Source organism: Cheilinus undulatus, linkage group 2 (genome assembly GCF_018320785.1).
Source record: "Cheilinus undulatus linkage group 2, ASM1832078v1, whole genome shotgun sequence".
Classification (NCBI taxonomy): Eukaryota; Metazoa; Chordata; class Actinopteri; order Labriformes; family Labridae; genus Cheilinus; species Cheilinus undulatus.
In genome coordinates, this window is record NC_054866.1 from 25486691 (window position 1) to 25505403 (window position 18713).

An 18713-nucleotide genomic window follows, 5' to 3' on the forward strand; every position below is an offset into this window, starting at 1 on the left:
CATCTCCATCTCTCTGTCTCCAATTTATTTCTTCTCTCTTTCTGTTGTGGCTTTTTGATATTCTTCTGCCTGCTCCTCCTGTTTTCCTCTCCATACTGTTGCTGACTGTCTTGTCTTTCACTTGCTGTTTATCCTCCTTGCATTGTAACATCCTCACTTCATGCAAAGGATCCCTTGTTTTTTGAAATGCAGTTATTGTAGTCCCCTTTTCAGTTAACTCTGCAGATGTTTGGACACGCGCAGCTACTCAGACACAGATACTCAGTGTGCTGCATGAATGATGTTTTTGACTCTTTATGTGTGTGTGTGCATGCATGCAAATGTGTGTGAGACCTTGCAGACCAATTTATATTCCGCCAGTGTCACTTTCATGCCCACGTATGAATTACTTCTCTGTCATTCAGCTGCTTTTCTGTCTACCCACTCCGTCTCTTTCAACCCTCTGCTCTTCCCTTTCTCTCACCCCCACTGCATCAATTCCCTCTCGGTGCCTTCCTTATACTCTTCATTCCCCTCTTTATGTTTCTCCTGATTCAAACTCCACTCATTCTTTTACTGCACTCGCCTACTTTAGCCGGCCGTATGTATTTCAATTTTTATCTCCTTCCTCTGTCAAAGACTTTCCCTCTATGCAGCACAATTCCTGTTCACTATCACTCACTTTTTCCACATTAGTTTACTGCAGATAAAGTGCACTAATCTTTCACTGTCTTACTATTCTCTTCAAAACTCTTTCCTCTTCTACTCTTTGCAGAAAGCAGAAATTGCTGTGGCCCCTCTAACCATCACTCTGGTGAGAGAAGAAGTGATTGACTTTTCAAAACCCTTCATGTCTCTGGGAATCTCCATCATGATCAAGAAGCCCCAGAAGTCCAAACCAGGTGTTTTCTCCTTCCTGGACCCCCTGGCCTATGAGATCTGGATGTGTATTGTGTTCGCTTACATCGGAGTCAGTGTGGTGCTCTTTTTGGTGAGTGAGAAGTCAGCATTTAAAATGGGTTAAGAGCTGCAACACTTTGATTTTAATGGCTTGGATTCAGGATGGAAGAAAAAAATATTTTGTTGTTTTTTGTTTTGTTTTTTTTTTCCATTAGTGGTTGGTCTATCACATAAAGTGTCCTTCTTTGCTTAGATCTTTATCAACAGTTTATTAGAATTTAGTTTGGTCAGTTTGAATTCTATTGACTACTGATGTGGAAGCTCTTGAACAACACTATATATGCATTTTATTAAACGTAAAAGAAGACTAGGTTATGGCTGACCGCAGCCATCTGAGATGCCTGTTGAAATCCCTGACTGAATTGTGTGTTTTGGCAGAGTGATGTGATATCCATATATCTAGTGCATGGATTTATTTTCCATTCATCTGGGAAAGCTCCCATAGAGTGCATTTGGGAAGGGCAGGACCTTTCAAAAAATTTAGCAATGACAGGCCCATCAGAGTGACAAGACAAAGTAAAGTTCTACGCATGCACTTCTCCTGAGCAGATAGGCTACCACTGCCGTAGTTGTGAATGGTGGATCTTTTTGGTGAATAAATTTATGCCAAGGCTGATTGGGAAATGTGCAAAAACAATTCCTCTGCCAAGACAAGCTTTTCATTTGACTCTTAGCTTTTGCTTTAAAGGAAAATGTGGTCCAGATCCAATTAAACTACTACTTTCTTACAGCTACAGCCGAGCTAAAAGCTACCGTGGCAGCAGCTATTGGATAAACCAACAGACCCCACCTGTAACAATCGCAAATCCATGCTGAAGCAGCAAAACTTTTGTTCCATCATGAAAAGCTTTTAATGTGGCTCTTTGCTCTTGTTTCAATAAAGAAATGTTGTCCAGTCCTGACAAAACTGCCGCTGGGGCAACATCTGAGCTAATCTATCCACTAGCAGCCATTGCATAAACCACTCACAGAACAGCTATCAGCAGAAGAGCGAAAAAATTGTTTCCGTTTGCATAGCAAGGTTAAGACAGAGCATCGTGTCAGTGAAGGCCCACTATGCTCTATGAACCGCCATTAGATATCGCTACTCCTCCACTGATGTAACTCTGAACTCAGTCAGACAGTCACATGTGTAGGGATGACCCTGGTGGTAAGCCAAAAACTGAAACATCATATTGAAACATGTATTCAGAGTTGTCCCTAGGTTAGTCCTGTGTTGTTTTGGCTATGTGCTTTGGGTAGGGTGGCCATACGTCCTGGTTTATCCGTGACAGTCACGCTTTTTCTGTTTCTCAGCAAAAATCAATAAAACAGCTACATGTCCCATTTTTGAACAACCCCGGTCCTGATTTTAGCCAGTGGAAATAGGGAAATACCAAAATATTGGAACATGCACCATAACTGCAACACTGCCTTTATTTTTGTCTGTATGCATGTCAATCAATCTTGGAGTACTAACTGGACCTCTTTGTAACATCAGATAGCTGCCATGTTATGATGGAAGTCAGTTTAGAGTTCCAGGTGAGGAAAATATCTGTGCACTTTGAGTGAATACTTTCAGTATAATCCAACATACATCATATTAATTAGCCAACACAAGCAATGGATACAGGCTGGAAATGGAACTATTAAACCCACTGAAGTGAGGCAAACACTGATGAAATATAACTTAAATGGACTGCTTTGCAAAGAACCTTAAGTATACAGCTATAAAGTGTTACTGTTTGGTTTTTTAGCTGTTGTGCTCAATGCAATGCTAAAATATTTCTCCCTGTCCTCATTTGCATCAGTCTTTTTTACAACAAAAGACTTTGAATTTGTGTTTATCTCTTGTTTTGATGACTTTCTTTTCAATCTTCTGACCTCTAACCCATAAAATCTCTCGAACTGTTTCAGGTGAGTCGCTTCAGCCCGTATGAGTGGCACACAGAGGAGCCTGAGGAAGGCACAACTGAGCAGGGCCCTACGGACCAACCACCGAATGAGTTTGGCATCTTCAACTCCCTCTGGTTCTCCCTGGGAGCCTTCATGCAACAGGGATGTGACATCTCGCCACGGTGAGTGAGAGAAATAATGTGTGTGAGACCAACCGATAGCATCTGTGAATGCGTGCGCGTCAGACTGTAGGAGTAAGAGATAGTATTAAGAGTCTGTACACAGGATGTTTGTCGGCAGGGATGGCGTGTGTATCAGTCTGAATGTCTGTAATGTTAAAGTGTTTTAGTATTTCACTGTGGTGATTCAGACTGTTGACAATCTGAGTCACCTCTTTTAGCACTTTTCTTGCTTTCACTGAATTGGACTGCTTTCCAAAGACAATGTGTTACAGAAGCCCAAGGTTTGCTGAAAAATACAAACAAACAGAAACAGACATGCACACAGAAAAACACACAAGTGAGAAGAAAACACCTGCATGCAGTCCATCAGTCGTGTCCATATGGAGCGTGCTACGATGGAGATTTAGCAGTTTGCTAGATGTGTATGAATCTTTAATGCACCACTGAAGAGGCAGAGTCCGGCAGTATTTTTAGAATATTTATAAGAATATGGCATTTTATTATTGATAAGCTGAGAATGCAGTTTAGTGAAATATTGATGGCCATCATCTTCGAGACCTTTAGGGAGCAAATCTGAAGAGAGAAGAAACAGCAGATAGAAAATTGTCCTAGACGATGAGCTGGTAGAAGGTGTGAGCGCTTGAGTAGCGTGTGTATGCTTGAGAGAATAATAAGGAGTGATGGAGAACATGAAAATGTTCACTTATAACTTCATCAAAGATGTGGAGCTATGCGATGTGGTCCATGTTTCTCGGTAGGACAAAAAAGTTGGATAACTGGGAGTTCATAGCTACTTTTCTAGTTTTGGCTAACTTGGTAAAGTACAGGATTTTTTTCCCTTGACTTTGCTGACACATTTAAGGCTTTGCCCCACATGCAACGCCTATAAACTACACAACATTTTCTGTGAGGGTTGCATGTAAAACAAAAACAACTGGATTTGTTAACCTCATCTTTATGCCAGTCCTCCAGCTATAAGTCTGCAGAAGTTGGGTTGAGACAATTTGTGAACACAGCAGGAAACAGTCTGGAAAACTGACCAGGAGCAATGGAGTAGCCGATGATATAGTTTCCCTGAGAGAGCAGAGTTTCTCTGCTTTATATTATTTACAGCTTTTCTCAATGCTCTGTATTTATTTATTGCAGTGAAACTAACCCCAAACAGACACCATTAGAGAAGACCTCTCCTCCTGTATGACTGAGCCAGACAATCCCCTCCAGACTACACCAGACAGATGACTTTAAGTTGTGTGAAATGCAAAGCCAGAAATCTTCTGGATCTAATGTTTATCTTAATTATTAAATGTTCAATTCTTCAGGGATAAACACAAATCAAGTACACTGATACCACACAGTCACTATTTTAAGGCTTAGCTTATCTGCAGAATTCAACAGCAGATACACAACAAACCCTTAACAATAAAGGCTTGTGTTATTTAACATCTTTTTGTGCTGGCAGCACCCACAACCTTAATTTCTCTCTGGTTTTTAGTGTTGCAAAGTTACAAATGTTAACCTCTGCTTCCCTCACAAGTGACCATAAGTTCTGTTTTAAATAGCTCTGGGTGTTCAGTGGTTTCCTTTATTCAAGTAGGTATCGCCATGGAAACATGAAAATAATGGTGAGGAATCCTACAACAGCTCTAAAAACTGGAAACTACAGATGCAGTATAATAATACTTACAAATGATATATAGAGACCAATATATGAATATAGTTCAGCCCTTAAACTTCACTTAGCAAAACTTTAAAGTTTAAGGACGAACAAAGAAGCAAACTTCAGTCCTGAGAGACACTTTAAAGTTTCAGGAATAAGAATAAACACAGAAAAAGACTTCAGCTGACGGTGGTCTGTGGTCCTGCCTTAAACTACACAAACTTACTTGTACATATAGTTGATACAGTATGATTAGGCTGCTATTTGTAGCTGATCATTTTAAATATAGACAGAAATGTTCATATCTGGTGATGCCAATATCATGCCAGTAATAGCATATGGATAGATTGGTGGATACTTTATTCACCCTTCAGGATATTTAAGTGCATGTAACACCACTGAAAGCGGAATCCACAAAAAGATTAGTCAGATGTAACTCCTCCATCATTGTAGGCAAAACTGATCTCAGAAGCCCTTTCCTCATTCTGATTGGTCATTGAATGAGTAGTGACATTGATAAGTGAGGCTGTGCTCTGTGAGCTCAGTGAGTGTTCCAAATGTGGGTGTTTTTGGGCAGTAGCAGTTGAATTTGCTCAACCTACCAGCCACTGGGGCAGATATAATTTGTAAAAGTAACGTAGTTGTGATATTGTCACGTGATATAATTGTATCATGTGACAGCACAGGCACAGCACAGGCTTTTTTTTCCCAGAGAAAAGGCGTGGAGGGAAGCTCTGCATGAGTGGTCTTTGGGGCTTTTCTGTGCCAGGGTCACTAGGCTGCAATGGCCTGTTGCTGTTCCTCGCAGCTGTAATGTTACCGTGAACCTTGGTGGTGTTGTTGTTGTTGACATCGTCACTCACGTTTCTTCCATGCGGATGAGTTATGCTGCTTGGCGCTGCTCCTTGTGCTCCCTAGCTGCCGTAGCTTACCCTCCTAGCATGAATGTTTACTCCAGTGTGGCTGTTGACTTTGGTGCTTATGTTTCCTATAGAAGTGAAGCTGTATGGCGCTGCTTCCTGCTCGCTCCCGTCTGCGTCATCACTTGTCCTCTGTACTTTTGTATTTTTTTGGAAGTAATTTCGGATATCCATGTTCAGTTCACTGTGCACTAGCAAAGGTGAACGCCATGAATGTATGACTCGATATGACTCAGTGACCCGCCCCCCTCTATTTGTAATTGGCCAGCACGTTGCCTTCGATCGTAGGTTGGAGTGGTTGAATTGTAGGATCGACAAATCAAGATAGGAATAATAGAAGATGGCCACTGCGACTGAAAAACAAAACCCAAATATGGACAGCTTCAAGTCCCAGGGCGGGCACGGCTGACTCCGTGGGCGGGCACGGTCCCCCAGTGCCCGCCCATGCCGCCGGGTCTGCCTACCTATAGTTAACATTACTTTGAGAATCGATAGTTTGTGTTCATTTTGGAGAGCCCTTTGAAAAAATGGTAAATCATTTTCTTGTTGACCTTGCCCACATGTCTAAGCACCTCTAGAAACATCCATCCATCCATTTTTTTTCTGCCTATCTGGGGTCAGGTAGCAGTGGCAGCAGGCTAAGCAAGTCCACCCAGACAACCCTTTTCCCAGCAACATTTTCCAGCTTTTCCTGGGGTATTCTGAGGCGTTCCAACGCAAGTTGAGATATATAAGCCCTCCAGTGAGTCCTGGATCTCCTTTCAGTTGGATGTGCCCGGAAGACCTCCACAGGATGGCAACCAGGACGCATCCTGATCAGATGCCCAATCTACCTAAACTGGCTCCTTTTGAGGTGAAGGAGCAGCGGCTCTACTTGATGATCCCTCCAGATGTCTGAGCCCCTCACCTTATATCTAAGGCTGAGTCCAGACACCAAATTTCATTTCTATCTCTTGAACTCAGAATCTCTTTCTTTTGGTCATTACCCAGAGCTCATGACCATAGGTGAGGGTTGGAAAGAAGGTCAACCAGTATACTGAGAGTTTTTCCTTCCGCCTCAGCTCCTGCTTCACTATGACAGTACGGTACAATGTCTGCAATACTGCTGATTCTGCACCAATCCACCTTTTGATCCCGTGGTTCATTCTACCTTTACTTATGAACAAGACCCCAAGACACTTGAACTCCTTCACTTGGGCCAAAGACACACTCCCCACCTGGAGGGAGTGTTCCTCTAGTTTCTAGCAGAGAACCATGGCCTGGGACTTGAAGGTGCTGACCCTAAAAACATCCAGCTGTTTTAAAACATGGGTCATGTGGAACTACCAATATTATATGTGACAACAAAATGATACTTTACCATCGTAACCTGTATAGTGGTGATAAATCAGCTAATATAATAACTTCATTTGTGTCGTACTTGTAAAGACAAGATTTTCCAAAGTACTTTGGCATGCAGAAACAAACAGAAGAATGATGACCCAGACAGAGAGCATGCCAGTATAACTGAGAAACAGCTGATGTTGGGGGTGATTTTGTGCACCAGTGAGCACTTAAAACATGAAATTGAACTGGTTTTGTGATGACAATGGGCCTTTCAGTACAAAAAAGTCTTTAAATGGTGGTTTTTGCATATATCAATCATAACACTCACCAACTTACTTTTCACCAAACTAAAAGATGTAAGTCACCACCTGGCTCCACCTGTGCTTAAATGTCTAGCAGTAGTTAATACACAGACATTTTACTGTGCAGGCAACAAAGTTTGTAAGATTCATGGAGCAGGTGTTCAGAATGTATATGAAGGTCTTTTTTGTTTGTTAACATAGGGGTCCCCTCAAGTCCGGGCTTTAAACTATAAACCATTGGCATACAGTATATAGGCTACTGTATCAGCTTGATGATTAATCATCATTTCCATCTCTGAGTCAGTGTTTCTTCTTTAAACTGAAATGTACAGTATATGTCAAAAAATCCATACTGTGTACCCTTTAACATTTTCCTTTTAAAGTAAAAAAAAACATTTCTGCATTTGCTGCCCAAACTTTCAAACTTTACTTTCTTCCTCCTCCTCCTCTTTTGCTCCTCTGCCCTTCTCTTTGCGATCTTTCATCCATCTCTTTCACGCTCTTTCTTTTCCTCTCTCCCCCACTCCCCGACACCTGTCGTCTCCCACTCCTCCCCTCTTTACTGTGACTGACAGGCCAATTCTAACCTCAGCACACGTAATGGAAAACACTCACATCAGCTGAAAGCGCACACATTTAAACAAACATACACCAAAGCACATACACACAATGTTTATTAAAATACACAGACACAGTGACATTGCTTACATGCATTTAAAAAACACAGTGCGGCTTAGTTCATAACTTCTCCATGACTTTACGGTACTTATTAACACATGGTTCATCATAGCTAATATGTCTTACTTTACACAAAGCCATTTTGTGTCTCATAAATCAGTCAACCCCGTCACCTCCAATACAGCACAGCTGCTCTAAAGGCCAGGATTACTACAGTTTTAAATGATAGATTATCTGTTGTCTTCCTTTTACATTAAATGCTGTCTTGTATTAACCTGACATGCCAGATGGATTTGTTTCACGCATGCATTTGGAAAACCTTCAATACTAAGCGTTCAAGCTTTGCAAGATGGATTCGGCAGTGAGAAACACAGAAACGGGCATATCCATCTGCTTTGCAAGGTTAGTCTTGTATGATAAAAGGACTTTAAGTGAAAACATTGCATTTAGATGTCTGTCTTACAAAGTTAACCTAAAAAAACATGATTTTATATTATATTTGATGCAATCCATGTGATGTCATATGATATACAATGTAATGCCATGCAATGCAATGGGATACAATTAGGGCTGTCAAAATTGACACGTTAATGCAGATTAATCCATCATCATGATTAATCTGATAAAAAACTTTTAACGGAATTAACTCATCTACAGCGCAGAATGACTCAAAAACCCTGTAACGTCTCTGGCAACGCATTTCAGGCAGTTTGTCCAAGTAGGGTTACTGTCAAGCAAGCCGCTGTGCATGTGCAAATGGGCCGTTGATCCGATAGTGACCAATTAACTCAAGATGGAAGACACTAAACAACACATTGGCCCTCTCGATGGGAAATTTGAGTACAAAACAATCAAGACAGAACAGTCAATAGACATAAAGTATTGTACACATTCTGCAGGAAGGAGTTTTCTTTTCACCAAAGCACTTAAAATACCACATTAACACGAAGCATACATTGGTCTGGATTCTGCTAGCATTTTGGCTAACATGTTGCCTTGTGACAAACTACCCTCACGGAACGCCAGATTTAAAAGGGAGACTATGAATAAAGGTGATTATTTTTCGTCAAATTGATTTGTATTGTTTCGAAATCTGACATTACCAGCTGCTTACTGGGTGCCAAACATGTCTGGCCCAGCTACATTTCTTGATTTAAAAATTTGGCCCAGTTGAATTTGTAATTGAATAGCCCTGGCATATATTCCCTTCTTTCTTGAGTCTGCTTGCTTATGCAAAATGAAATGCAATTAATATAGATTAAAAATGAATGATATTTAATTTTGATTAATTGAAATTAATCCACAGCAACCCTGTGATTAATCTGATTAAATACTTTAATCGTTTGACAGCACTGGATACAATACAATTCACTAAAATGTGATACAGTCAATATAGCATTATATAAGATGATGTAACCTGATACAGCATTGTATGATAATGTACTCTGCTGTACAACACAATAGGGCATGTTATGATTGTATACAGTACAGTACGGTACAGTACAGCTTGGGTGATTTTACAAAGTCATAAAAAAGTAGTGCTACTAGTAGTCAAGCTAATTTCTATATTAGTAACATAATGTATCACTTTTTTCCAAGTTAAATTTTCTCAAATATTCAAACTGAAATTGAAATAGAAACTACAATGGCATGCACCAATATTAAGTGATAAATAAGGACTTAAGCAGTGTAAAGAGGCCAGGGCTGAGGCTACCACTATAGCAGGGAATAAAAAATGGGGGGAGGATCCTTGAACTAACCACCCATGACTCTGCTCACTAATAAAAGAAGAGAGAAATTGTAAAATAGCCACACCATCATAGGACTGGACTGCTGCCTTAGGCCCTCAGCACCTGACCAACAGAAAGAAAGGAATTATTATAATAGGCCTATGGTGCTGCTAATCAAAACTTCCTCAGAAGCATCTGTATTGTTTCTAATTCTCCATTATCTGTTGGCTCGTAGCTGTGTGGCACCAGAAGGTAAACACAGCTGTAAAAGTGAGCACACACCGCTTGTTGATTGGGCTGGTGAGATAGCATTACACTGTGGAATCGTCCCTATTATATTGAATTTTTGGATGAAAGGAAGGAGAGCAACATCATTGCAAAATATAGGTTCAAAAGCTTGTGTTGCAATGTTTGGCCTATGGTATCACGCACAACCATGCATCTAATACTTTACATCTCTGCCCACTTTATTGTGAGATTGTGTGACGCTGAACCAAGGAGGACCCAAAAGCAAGACTGGGAACATCAGAGGCAAAATTCAATGTATGTTTAAAGGTTGGTACACAAAATCCCAAAACTCACGGGCAGAAGTATCAAAGATGGCAGGCGGGTAACGAGGTGAAACTTACAGAAAAACTGGTTAAAACATGAACTGGACACATAAGGGAAATACTAGGATGCTGACAAGAATGACAAGATGGACTGGTGGAATGAAAGGACTGGGGAAACCAAAGATTCTAGGGAAGGGGAGACAATTACAGAGGTAATCAGCAGCATGTAAGATGGGTAGGGATGGACAGGAGGGGGTTATCAGCAAAACGGCATGAGGTATGTACACAAAATAAAAGGAAACACGAGACATGAGGATGGGCTGAAGCACTAAAAGGTATTTAAGTTAAGTCATAGACATGACAGATTGTAAGCATTTTTAACGGTCAGCTTCTCTGTTATCCTGTTCTTAGGCTGCAGAGTGATGGATAATGGGCTATAACTAGATCGCAAAATGGCAGTAGACTCGGATACAATAGACTACATGCCATTTTTACAACTTTCATGTTCAACAAGTAGTTAAAGAGGTTGTAATGTTGGCAATGCTAAAATATTCTAAATCCTTTACCAACCAGGGTCAAAGACAACCCTGGGGTGCCTTCTGGCATCATTAGAGGTGCCTTCAACAAGCTTTATATTCAACCAAGAATTGACATGAAAATGAAAATCATTTGGTATCCTGGTGTAAATAATCAAAATTGACTCCTAGCGATTTTCCCTAAATCACATCAATGTCAGGGTCAGCATATTAACATGTTTCCTGTAGTATGCACTGCATAAGAATACTGCAGGGTTTTATCCAACAAGTCTACAATCAATTTAATTGTTTCAAGAGTGCATTAGGAATTCTATCACTACTGAATGCACCCTTAAGTTGTCATATTATGTAGAATATTTGTTCTTATTAATACAATTTGACTTGGGCAACTTTAGATTTTTTTAATATTCCCAGGGGTTCTTGACAGAAAAATGGTTGAGAAACACTGGTCTAATGTGTGCCCAGTACTGACCACCAAATAGTGCATGCTAAATGAAGCCTAGGGTCAGTTCATGCCAACCACAGCTCTTTCTCTCGACAAAACAGTGCATTTGAATATGGAATACTTCTCTATAATGCCTTCTTGCATTAATGCTGATGCACCACACTTGCAAAGCTTCACCTCCTCGACCTCAGCCTCCTCCTTTATAGCGTAACATCATGAATGTATCTATCCTTATGAGGGTTTCTGGTCATGCATTCCCAGGAGAGTCAGAGCCTGCTGCTTGGCTAAACAAGGGTGCATCTTTTGAGCAGAGCCTTTTCCACCAAGTAAAACTGTACCTCCATTTTGCAGTAAAATGGTTAAATGTATGATGAGAGTGTTCCTGACTGAACAAGATGGAGAAAAGGGGTAGCATGCATTATCATGGATATCATGAGCAGCAAAAGCTGCCACTCTGAAGGACAGCCGATTCCAGCAATAAAAAACATTAACAAGGTGCAGTTTGCCTTAATGAAACCAGTTTGTAAAAGTGGTGCTAACTATCCACTTCTGGGAAATGTGCACTGTCAATCTCAAAGAGAAAAGGCTGACCTCAAAATGACAAAATGCAATGAATCAAATGAAACAACTTATCATTAGTAATAGCTCGACTATTCTTAAAAAAGTTTGTCTAATTCAGCCTCCAAGTCAAACCTTAAGGGGTTTGGGGGTGAGAAAGAAATGCTTTTAAACTACTGGCCTCCTCTGTCTCATATCTAAGCCAGAAAAAAAAAATTGGTTAGGTTTTTTTTTTTTTTTTTTTTATGTAGTAATAGTATCATACTTGTAGCAATTTTCAAGAGATGCTAAAGTCATTTCTGAGAACCACTTACGACTAGAGCCTGACAGTAGCACAATAGCCATTAAAGCTCAATGACTCCAAAAAAATATATATAAGCAAAAATTTAGAAAAGCTTGGCTAAATCTAAGCTCTGTTGCTCTTTCATCCCTGCTAGATATTAGTCATTCCACTCTCAGTAACACATTACCAACACGCTTGCCAATTTAATCTGTCATGCTCTGCTCATTCTTTTATTCTGCTTCTGCAGCCATTGCTACACCTCTCAGTGTCAGCATCATTGCTTTATCATCAACCATCATCCTCATTTTACTTCTAAATCAGCCTTACATCCACCCCACTGTTCACCTGTAGCTGCTGAGCGCAGTGACTCACTCCCTAATCTCACTGTGTGGGCTTGAGTTTTTACGCTGCTGAAGGCGATGAGGTTTCACTGACATCCTTTATTGTTCCCCTTATTCACATATCACCAGTACAAGAACTGAAATATCGCAGTTTAGGTGTAACTTCTGATTATACAAGAAGAGGAAGGAAACATGTCAGGAGATAAATTAACTCATTCATAAGGTTCATTAATGAAGAAATGAAATGAACCTGCAGACCAGGCTTTCTGCCATAAAACCATGTGATGAATGAGCCTCCACTGTGACACTATGCTCTGCAGAAACACTACATCATTTCCTTCGAAAGGGAGGTATGTCGTGCATATTATCATGTTATATCATCTCTCTGTCCCTATAGTACATTCTCTTTAATCTCACTTTACCTTGTCCACCTTTGCAGGCTAAAGGCAGTGACAATAGCATCACAACTTGCAGCAGAAAGATGGCACAACAATGACAAAAATATGATTATACTGTATCAAAAATACCATGTTGCTTTTATAGTTACATTTAAACCACGGTAAAGCATGACAGTTGGATCAATTTCTAGGTTTACCAGTGTTTTGTAAGATGCTCAGAAAAAAATACAACAAGCTAATTTTGTTTGTGTTGCTTTTGATCAGTCTAGATATGGTCAAGGATTGTAGCTGCAGTGACTTTAAACATCCTGGTAAACAGCTACAACCCACCTGCCACTGAAATCAGTCATTCCCTTATTATGCACATTGATGAGTCTGGGCCTTCATAGATCAGTTTTAAAAAGTCACCCCCTGTACAGTTTCACTAACAGAGAATTTCTCTATCTAGAAAGTTTTTCTCATTATGTGTTGTACCAGCCTGTTCTTAATAAAAAATAATTTTACACAAGCAATAGGGCATCCTTGACGTTGCAGGCTGTAGAGCTGAAGTATTTAGAACTTTGGCACTGGCTTCATTTTTTAACATCCAAGGTTGCCCCTTGGTACTGAAAGCAGAAATGCTCAGAGAGTACTGGACAAAATAAGGTATGAGTCATTTTTAATATTGACAGTATAAAACTACCTTTTATTACCTTGTTGTGTAACCAAATCTTTGGCACTCACCTTTGCAAAAGGTGCACATCTAGATAACAAGACAGGCATGTAAGTTATCTTATCATTTCTTCACTCCAAATATAAGAATTGGACAAGTTTTAACAGGCCAACAGGTGTTTAACCATGAAAATAGATCAGAGTTTGTCCAACAGGTTTCTACTTCTGCCAATTAAAAACCCTTCTTTGATTCAGCTGTTAGGTATTCCAGATGTCATTATTGGTTGATAAGAAAGAACAGATAAACATGGATGATATTAGTCAAAAGAGTCAATATCGGCCAGTACTGATATTAAACCAATGCATCACGCATCCCAAAATACCTTAGAACCACTCCTAGGGATTGGCTGACTTTTCGATACACCATCACATCTTCAACTCAACCCTGTCGGAAGCAGCAAAATTGTTCCTCACATAATCAGTAGTTTTTCTGTCTTCTGGGTCATCCCTGACCACAGGACGGCCATTCTTGTTCTGTTTCTATCCATTTTATCCTTCCTGCAAGGTCTCCAGCTGGTCAGCGGGGATCAGAGTATTGAGGCTGACATTTACAGAGGAGATGTGAATAAAAGGAAGGAGGCAGACTCTGCAGGAAGAGATATTCTTACAGACAAGTTGAATGCCTTTCACTCCATTATATAGCATGTGTGTGTAATCTGCTTTGAAGTGTAGGTGGTTACTTACTATTCAAAGTGTATTTGTATTTCACCCTCCAGAATACACATCAGGTTTGTTCTGAGTTTTTTTTAACAACTATTATGAGCATTGGTTGGTCAAGCGCTTCATGATTTACAAGGCAATTTTTCACTTTCTACACTGTGTAGGTTTGTGCATGTGGCTGTGCATGTGTATTGTGTATTGAGCTGCCATAGTGGCTCCATTGATATTCAGTGTGGGTGCCTCTCTTCCTACTGCAGTCATCTCTGCAGTCTGGAGACTCAGTACAACACACACTCCTTAGACTTCCACTCTCTCTTACTTGATCTATGTGTCTATCCATTATTGCATTTTCATTCCTTTCTAACAGCCTACAGTATATCTGCTGTATCTTCACATCATCACCCATATTAATGGCTTTTTTGTAGGTAGAATTTAAGCACATTTCAAAAAGCATCTATGATAGGAAACTCTTTTTCTCTGTCTTTTTGAAACACATCGACTTGTTGTTCCTTCACCTTCCTGATCAAGCAGAAGGTAATGGCTGGCAGCAGACTCGGATGCCTTTACACACGCTCTCACACGTTGTCAGAATGACCTTGAGATGGCATTTGCACCACACTCACCTGTCATCTTTCAGCCCAGGCTTTAGGGGTTTGTAATGTCAGAGAAAGAGGCCTGGCCGCCGCATGAAGGGTGGCAACAAAGTGATGGACGGTCAGGTGATGGGACTGGAATTCTTAATGAGCGAAAATGACCAAAAGTGCTTGTGTACACTGAGGAAAAAGCAAACAAGTGCAGAGAGAGAAAGGGGGAGGGAAGGAGGTAAACTGATCACCAGAGAACATCTCAGAGGGATTGGATCTGTCTCTGTCAATAAACATCTGAAATTACAGCTCTCTTCTGGTGTGTGCCTGGGTGGGCGTGCGTGTGTGTCTGAGTACATGCACTAGCACGCGGTGTGTGTGTCATGTGTAAGTATTGACTATAAGCCTGTGTGTGTTGAATCGTTAATGTCCACTGCAAATACAGATTTGACTAACTAGCTACAGCTCAGTGCTAAAGCTAACTAATTGATGAATTGTCTCAAGGTCGCCGTTTAAATCCCAGACTGTCTGTGTATGAATTTCTTTTTTAATAGTTTTATAAATTTTGCAAATAATCTAATCTCTCCCTGGGTATCTCATATCTTTTATGCTCCACTTTTATGATCCCTGTTATTATTTTAATTCATTATGCCTTTCATTATCTCCCTGCTGCACCTTATCCTTAATCTATTAATGGGATTTTCTTTCATGTGTGTCTGTTTGCCTTCACACCCTTTATCCAGCCTTTATCTATAAAATACATCAGTCCATTCACTTTAGTTCACACCTGCAGTTCTTGTAAGCTCCTTTAACACATAAACTCCTGACTTTGCCAAGATGTTTCAGAAAAGTCAAGGGTTCACATTTTTCTTGACTTATTTTTCATGCATGCACGTCACAGTGGGAGATGGTTCGTGAAAGACACACTCTCATAAAAAGAAATATTTGGATTTCGATTTTCCTGTATTCGTGACTTTTTTTGTTACTATCAACCCAATCTTGTGATCCATTGGTAATAATCTGAGGACATAGAGCCCATATTTCAAAGAGGAACTTTTTGGTCTTCTGGTGTTGCCAGCCAAAATGTGGCACAAGTTTACCTTTAGAGCACAGTTCTAGTATGAACTTGTCACGTTTCTATGACAGTGTTTCTTGTGCTTCCTTCAGTCACCCCACACATTACAGGATTTCTAATCGTAAATACTGAACATGTTTTTATAGTTACAATCTAAAGTCGAAGTGGCTCAGATCATCCTCTGAGGAGATCAGAAAGAGATGCGTTAACACACCACAAGATAATCTGTAGAACCATAAGATTATCAGGCCTTTGCTGACTTTGGTTGGGGGGTGTGGTTTACAAGCAATTTGCTAAGCAAAATTGTCTGTAAATGACCTTTTATGGGTTCAGGAATTGCATGCCTCCTGTTTATTCTCTTTATTCTGACAGTTTTCCTTCATTCAACCAATACAGACTGAAATCCTAAAGAGACAAAAATAAGACAGAAGACTGAAGATAAAACAAAAAACAAAGGTTGTCAATATTTCTGTCTTCATTATTTATCTTATGTGTGTTTAGTGAACTAATCCAAAATTCATGTTTCACTTACCCAAAACACTTGGCACTCAGCTTGCAGACATAAGCTGACATGTCTGTCAGAATTACTTGCAATGAAATATGTCTTGTTTTTCCCTAATCAGATCTCACCAACCAGTGTTGGGAGTAACGCGTTATTAAGTGACATGTTACAGTAACTCTGTTGCTTTTTATGGTAACTATTAGTGTAACGCATTTCTTTTTAAAACCATTAACGCCGCTACAGCTACTGAGAATTTAAATCACGCATTACTTGTTACTTTTACAGCCAACAACTCGCTGATGAATGTTGGTAAACATCCGGTTCAGCAGACGATGTGATGGGACCATAAGCACATCAGCATCCTGTGACAGAGAATAGCCTTTGCAGAAACACACAAAAAAACACAGGCACTGAAGCACATACACACATCATGGCTGAGCACTCAAGCGTGAGTTCTGTGTCTTGGAAATACGAGCATTATTTTTCCCTCCTCGAGATAAAGGACAAAAAAGAACCAGGAAGTAAACTTGTCCCCCACCAAGAACAGTTATTCCAACCTCACAAAGTACGGAGTTAAACAACACGCTTCAGCTAAACTAGTTTCCAGAGAGCCGGATGCTACAAACACCGGTAACCAGGTACAGCTCATGTTTGCCAGGCAGACCAAGCAGGAGCCATACCATGTAAAGAACAGGCTGGATTTTAAATTACCGCCAGCTGCAGGGTGTGTCACTAAGAAAGCACTAAACAGACTGATAGCAAGGTATTTTGTTGACGACATGCTTCTGATATAAGCTGGTAGAGTCCGCTGCTTTCAGAAAAATAATGAGAAACTAGAAAAGCACTCGGAGAGCGCAGACCTCCGCCATTAGCCCTATCTCCCAATAGTAAAGAATCCTTTAAAAAATTCCTGGGTCCAGACGGTGATCCGGATCAATCCCAAAACGTAATCAGTTCTTCCTTATTCCATTTGTGACATTTCCTTAAAATTTCATCAAAATCCATCCATAACTTTTTGAGTTAAGTTGCTAACAAACAAACTAATAAACTAACAAACAAACCCTGCCGATCACATAACTTCCTTGGCGGAGGTAAAAAATGATACAACGAGAAATAGGACTGTCATGCAAAAAGACATTTAGAGAGCAGCTGGGATTTAATCTAGACTGTCAATAGAGTGCAGCTATTTTAGACTTCTCAAACAGTGTAAAATGATTTAACACTGTCAAAAGTTGAGAAAAATTTCTGCTGTGTTCTATTGTTTCACCACTTTCAAACATAATGATAATAACTACAATGTTATAGACATTAGTTTATTCCTCTCACACTGCCACAACAACATAAATTAATGTGATGTGTACAATAATAAGGATTGAAGCAAAAAAGTAATGCCTTTTTGCCTTACTTTTTAAAGTAACTAGTTACTTTTACAAAGCAGTAACTCAGTTACTAACTCAGTTACTTTTCCAAGCAGTAACTAGAAACTGTAACTAGTTGCTATTTTTCAGTAACTTGCCCAACACTGTCAGCAACAGAGTGTTGCCTTTCCCCCATGTCGGTTTGTCTTAATTAGCAGGGAAATGAGACTTGAACATGATCAAGATTTGAAAAATCAAATGGACTGCATGTCACCCCTGAAGTCTTTTGTGTCTGAGTAATTCTGAAAAGATTTAATAATGATTCCTGGAATGATGTGGAAAAAACCAATGCATGTTGGACTTCATCCATGTCAGATTTCATATTTTCTTTTGTAGTAAAATTATTATCATTATCATTGTGGGGTAGATGTTGTTTTATGATATTTCTAAAATACAGTGTTTTTTTTTTTTATTTTTAACAGTGAAGTACCTCTTAAAATCAGACAGTTTAATAAGCACTAAACTGCTTTTGGTTGCAGTATATTTCCCCCCTGTTATTTTCTTCAGCTTTAAAGAGATGCACAATCTTTATCTAAAGCTAACATAAGACGTCAACAGGCTGTGTCAGACAAATTAAGTCAGTAAAATGTCCTTTGTCTAGCTGTGCGTCTGCTGCTGCTCAGCTCATAAACACACTCAGTGGAAACATTAAGAGAGAATTTTAAATTAAAAAGACAGTTACACTGGAGGAAAATCCTTTTATTTGACTGTTGCAGCCAGAAGGAACATTTACAGACAGCTACAACAGTTTCAAGAGTCATATGGGGAACCAGTCCTTTAAGACTCAGTAAACAAACACAGGCTTTGTCTTCTGATTCATATTATATTTTTATTGACTATATGTACACAGCAACTCAAGTGAAAAGCAGTCATGGACATCATGCACCTTAGATGCATTTTGTAAAACTCTGATTCTGTCATCTGGTTAGGATTTATCATGATGATTTAAGCCCAAGTGTTCAAGTGTTCAGCTCCCTAAGCTGCCACCTTATCGTGGTGGAGGGGTTTGCGTGTCTCAGTGATCCTAGGAGCTGTGTTGTCG

General features: G+C 39.9%; 1 protein-coding gene across 3 annotated transcripts in view; it reads left to right on the top strand.

Annotated features, from left to right (window-relative positions):
- gria4a (glutamate receptor, ionotropic, AMPA 4a) overlaps positions 1-18713 on the top strand; it is a 208795-nt gene that overhangs the window by 140545 nt on the left and 49537 nt on the right. For all 3 annotated transcript variants that reach the window (XR_005993051.1, XM_041808361.1, XM_041808368.1), the window contains exons 12-13: positions 755-970; positions 2836-2996. Coding sequence is in view for 2 of the 3 variants with exons in the window: in XM_041808361.1 (XP_041664295.1) it covers positions 755-970; positions 2836-2996 (377 nt within the window). In the remaining variant the exon portion in view is untranslated. The remainder of the gene's footprint in view (positions 1-754; positions 971-2835; positions 2997-18713) is intronic.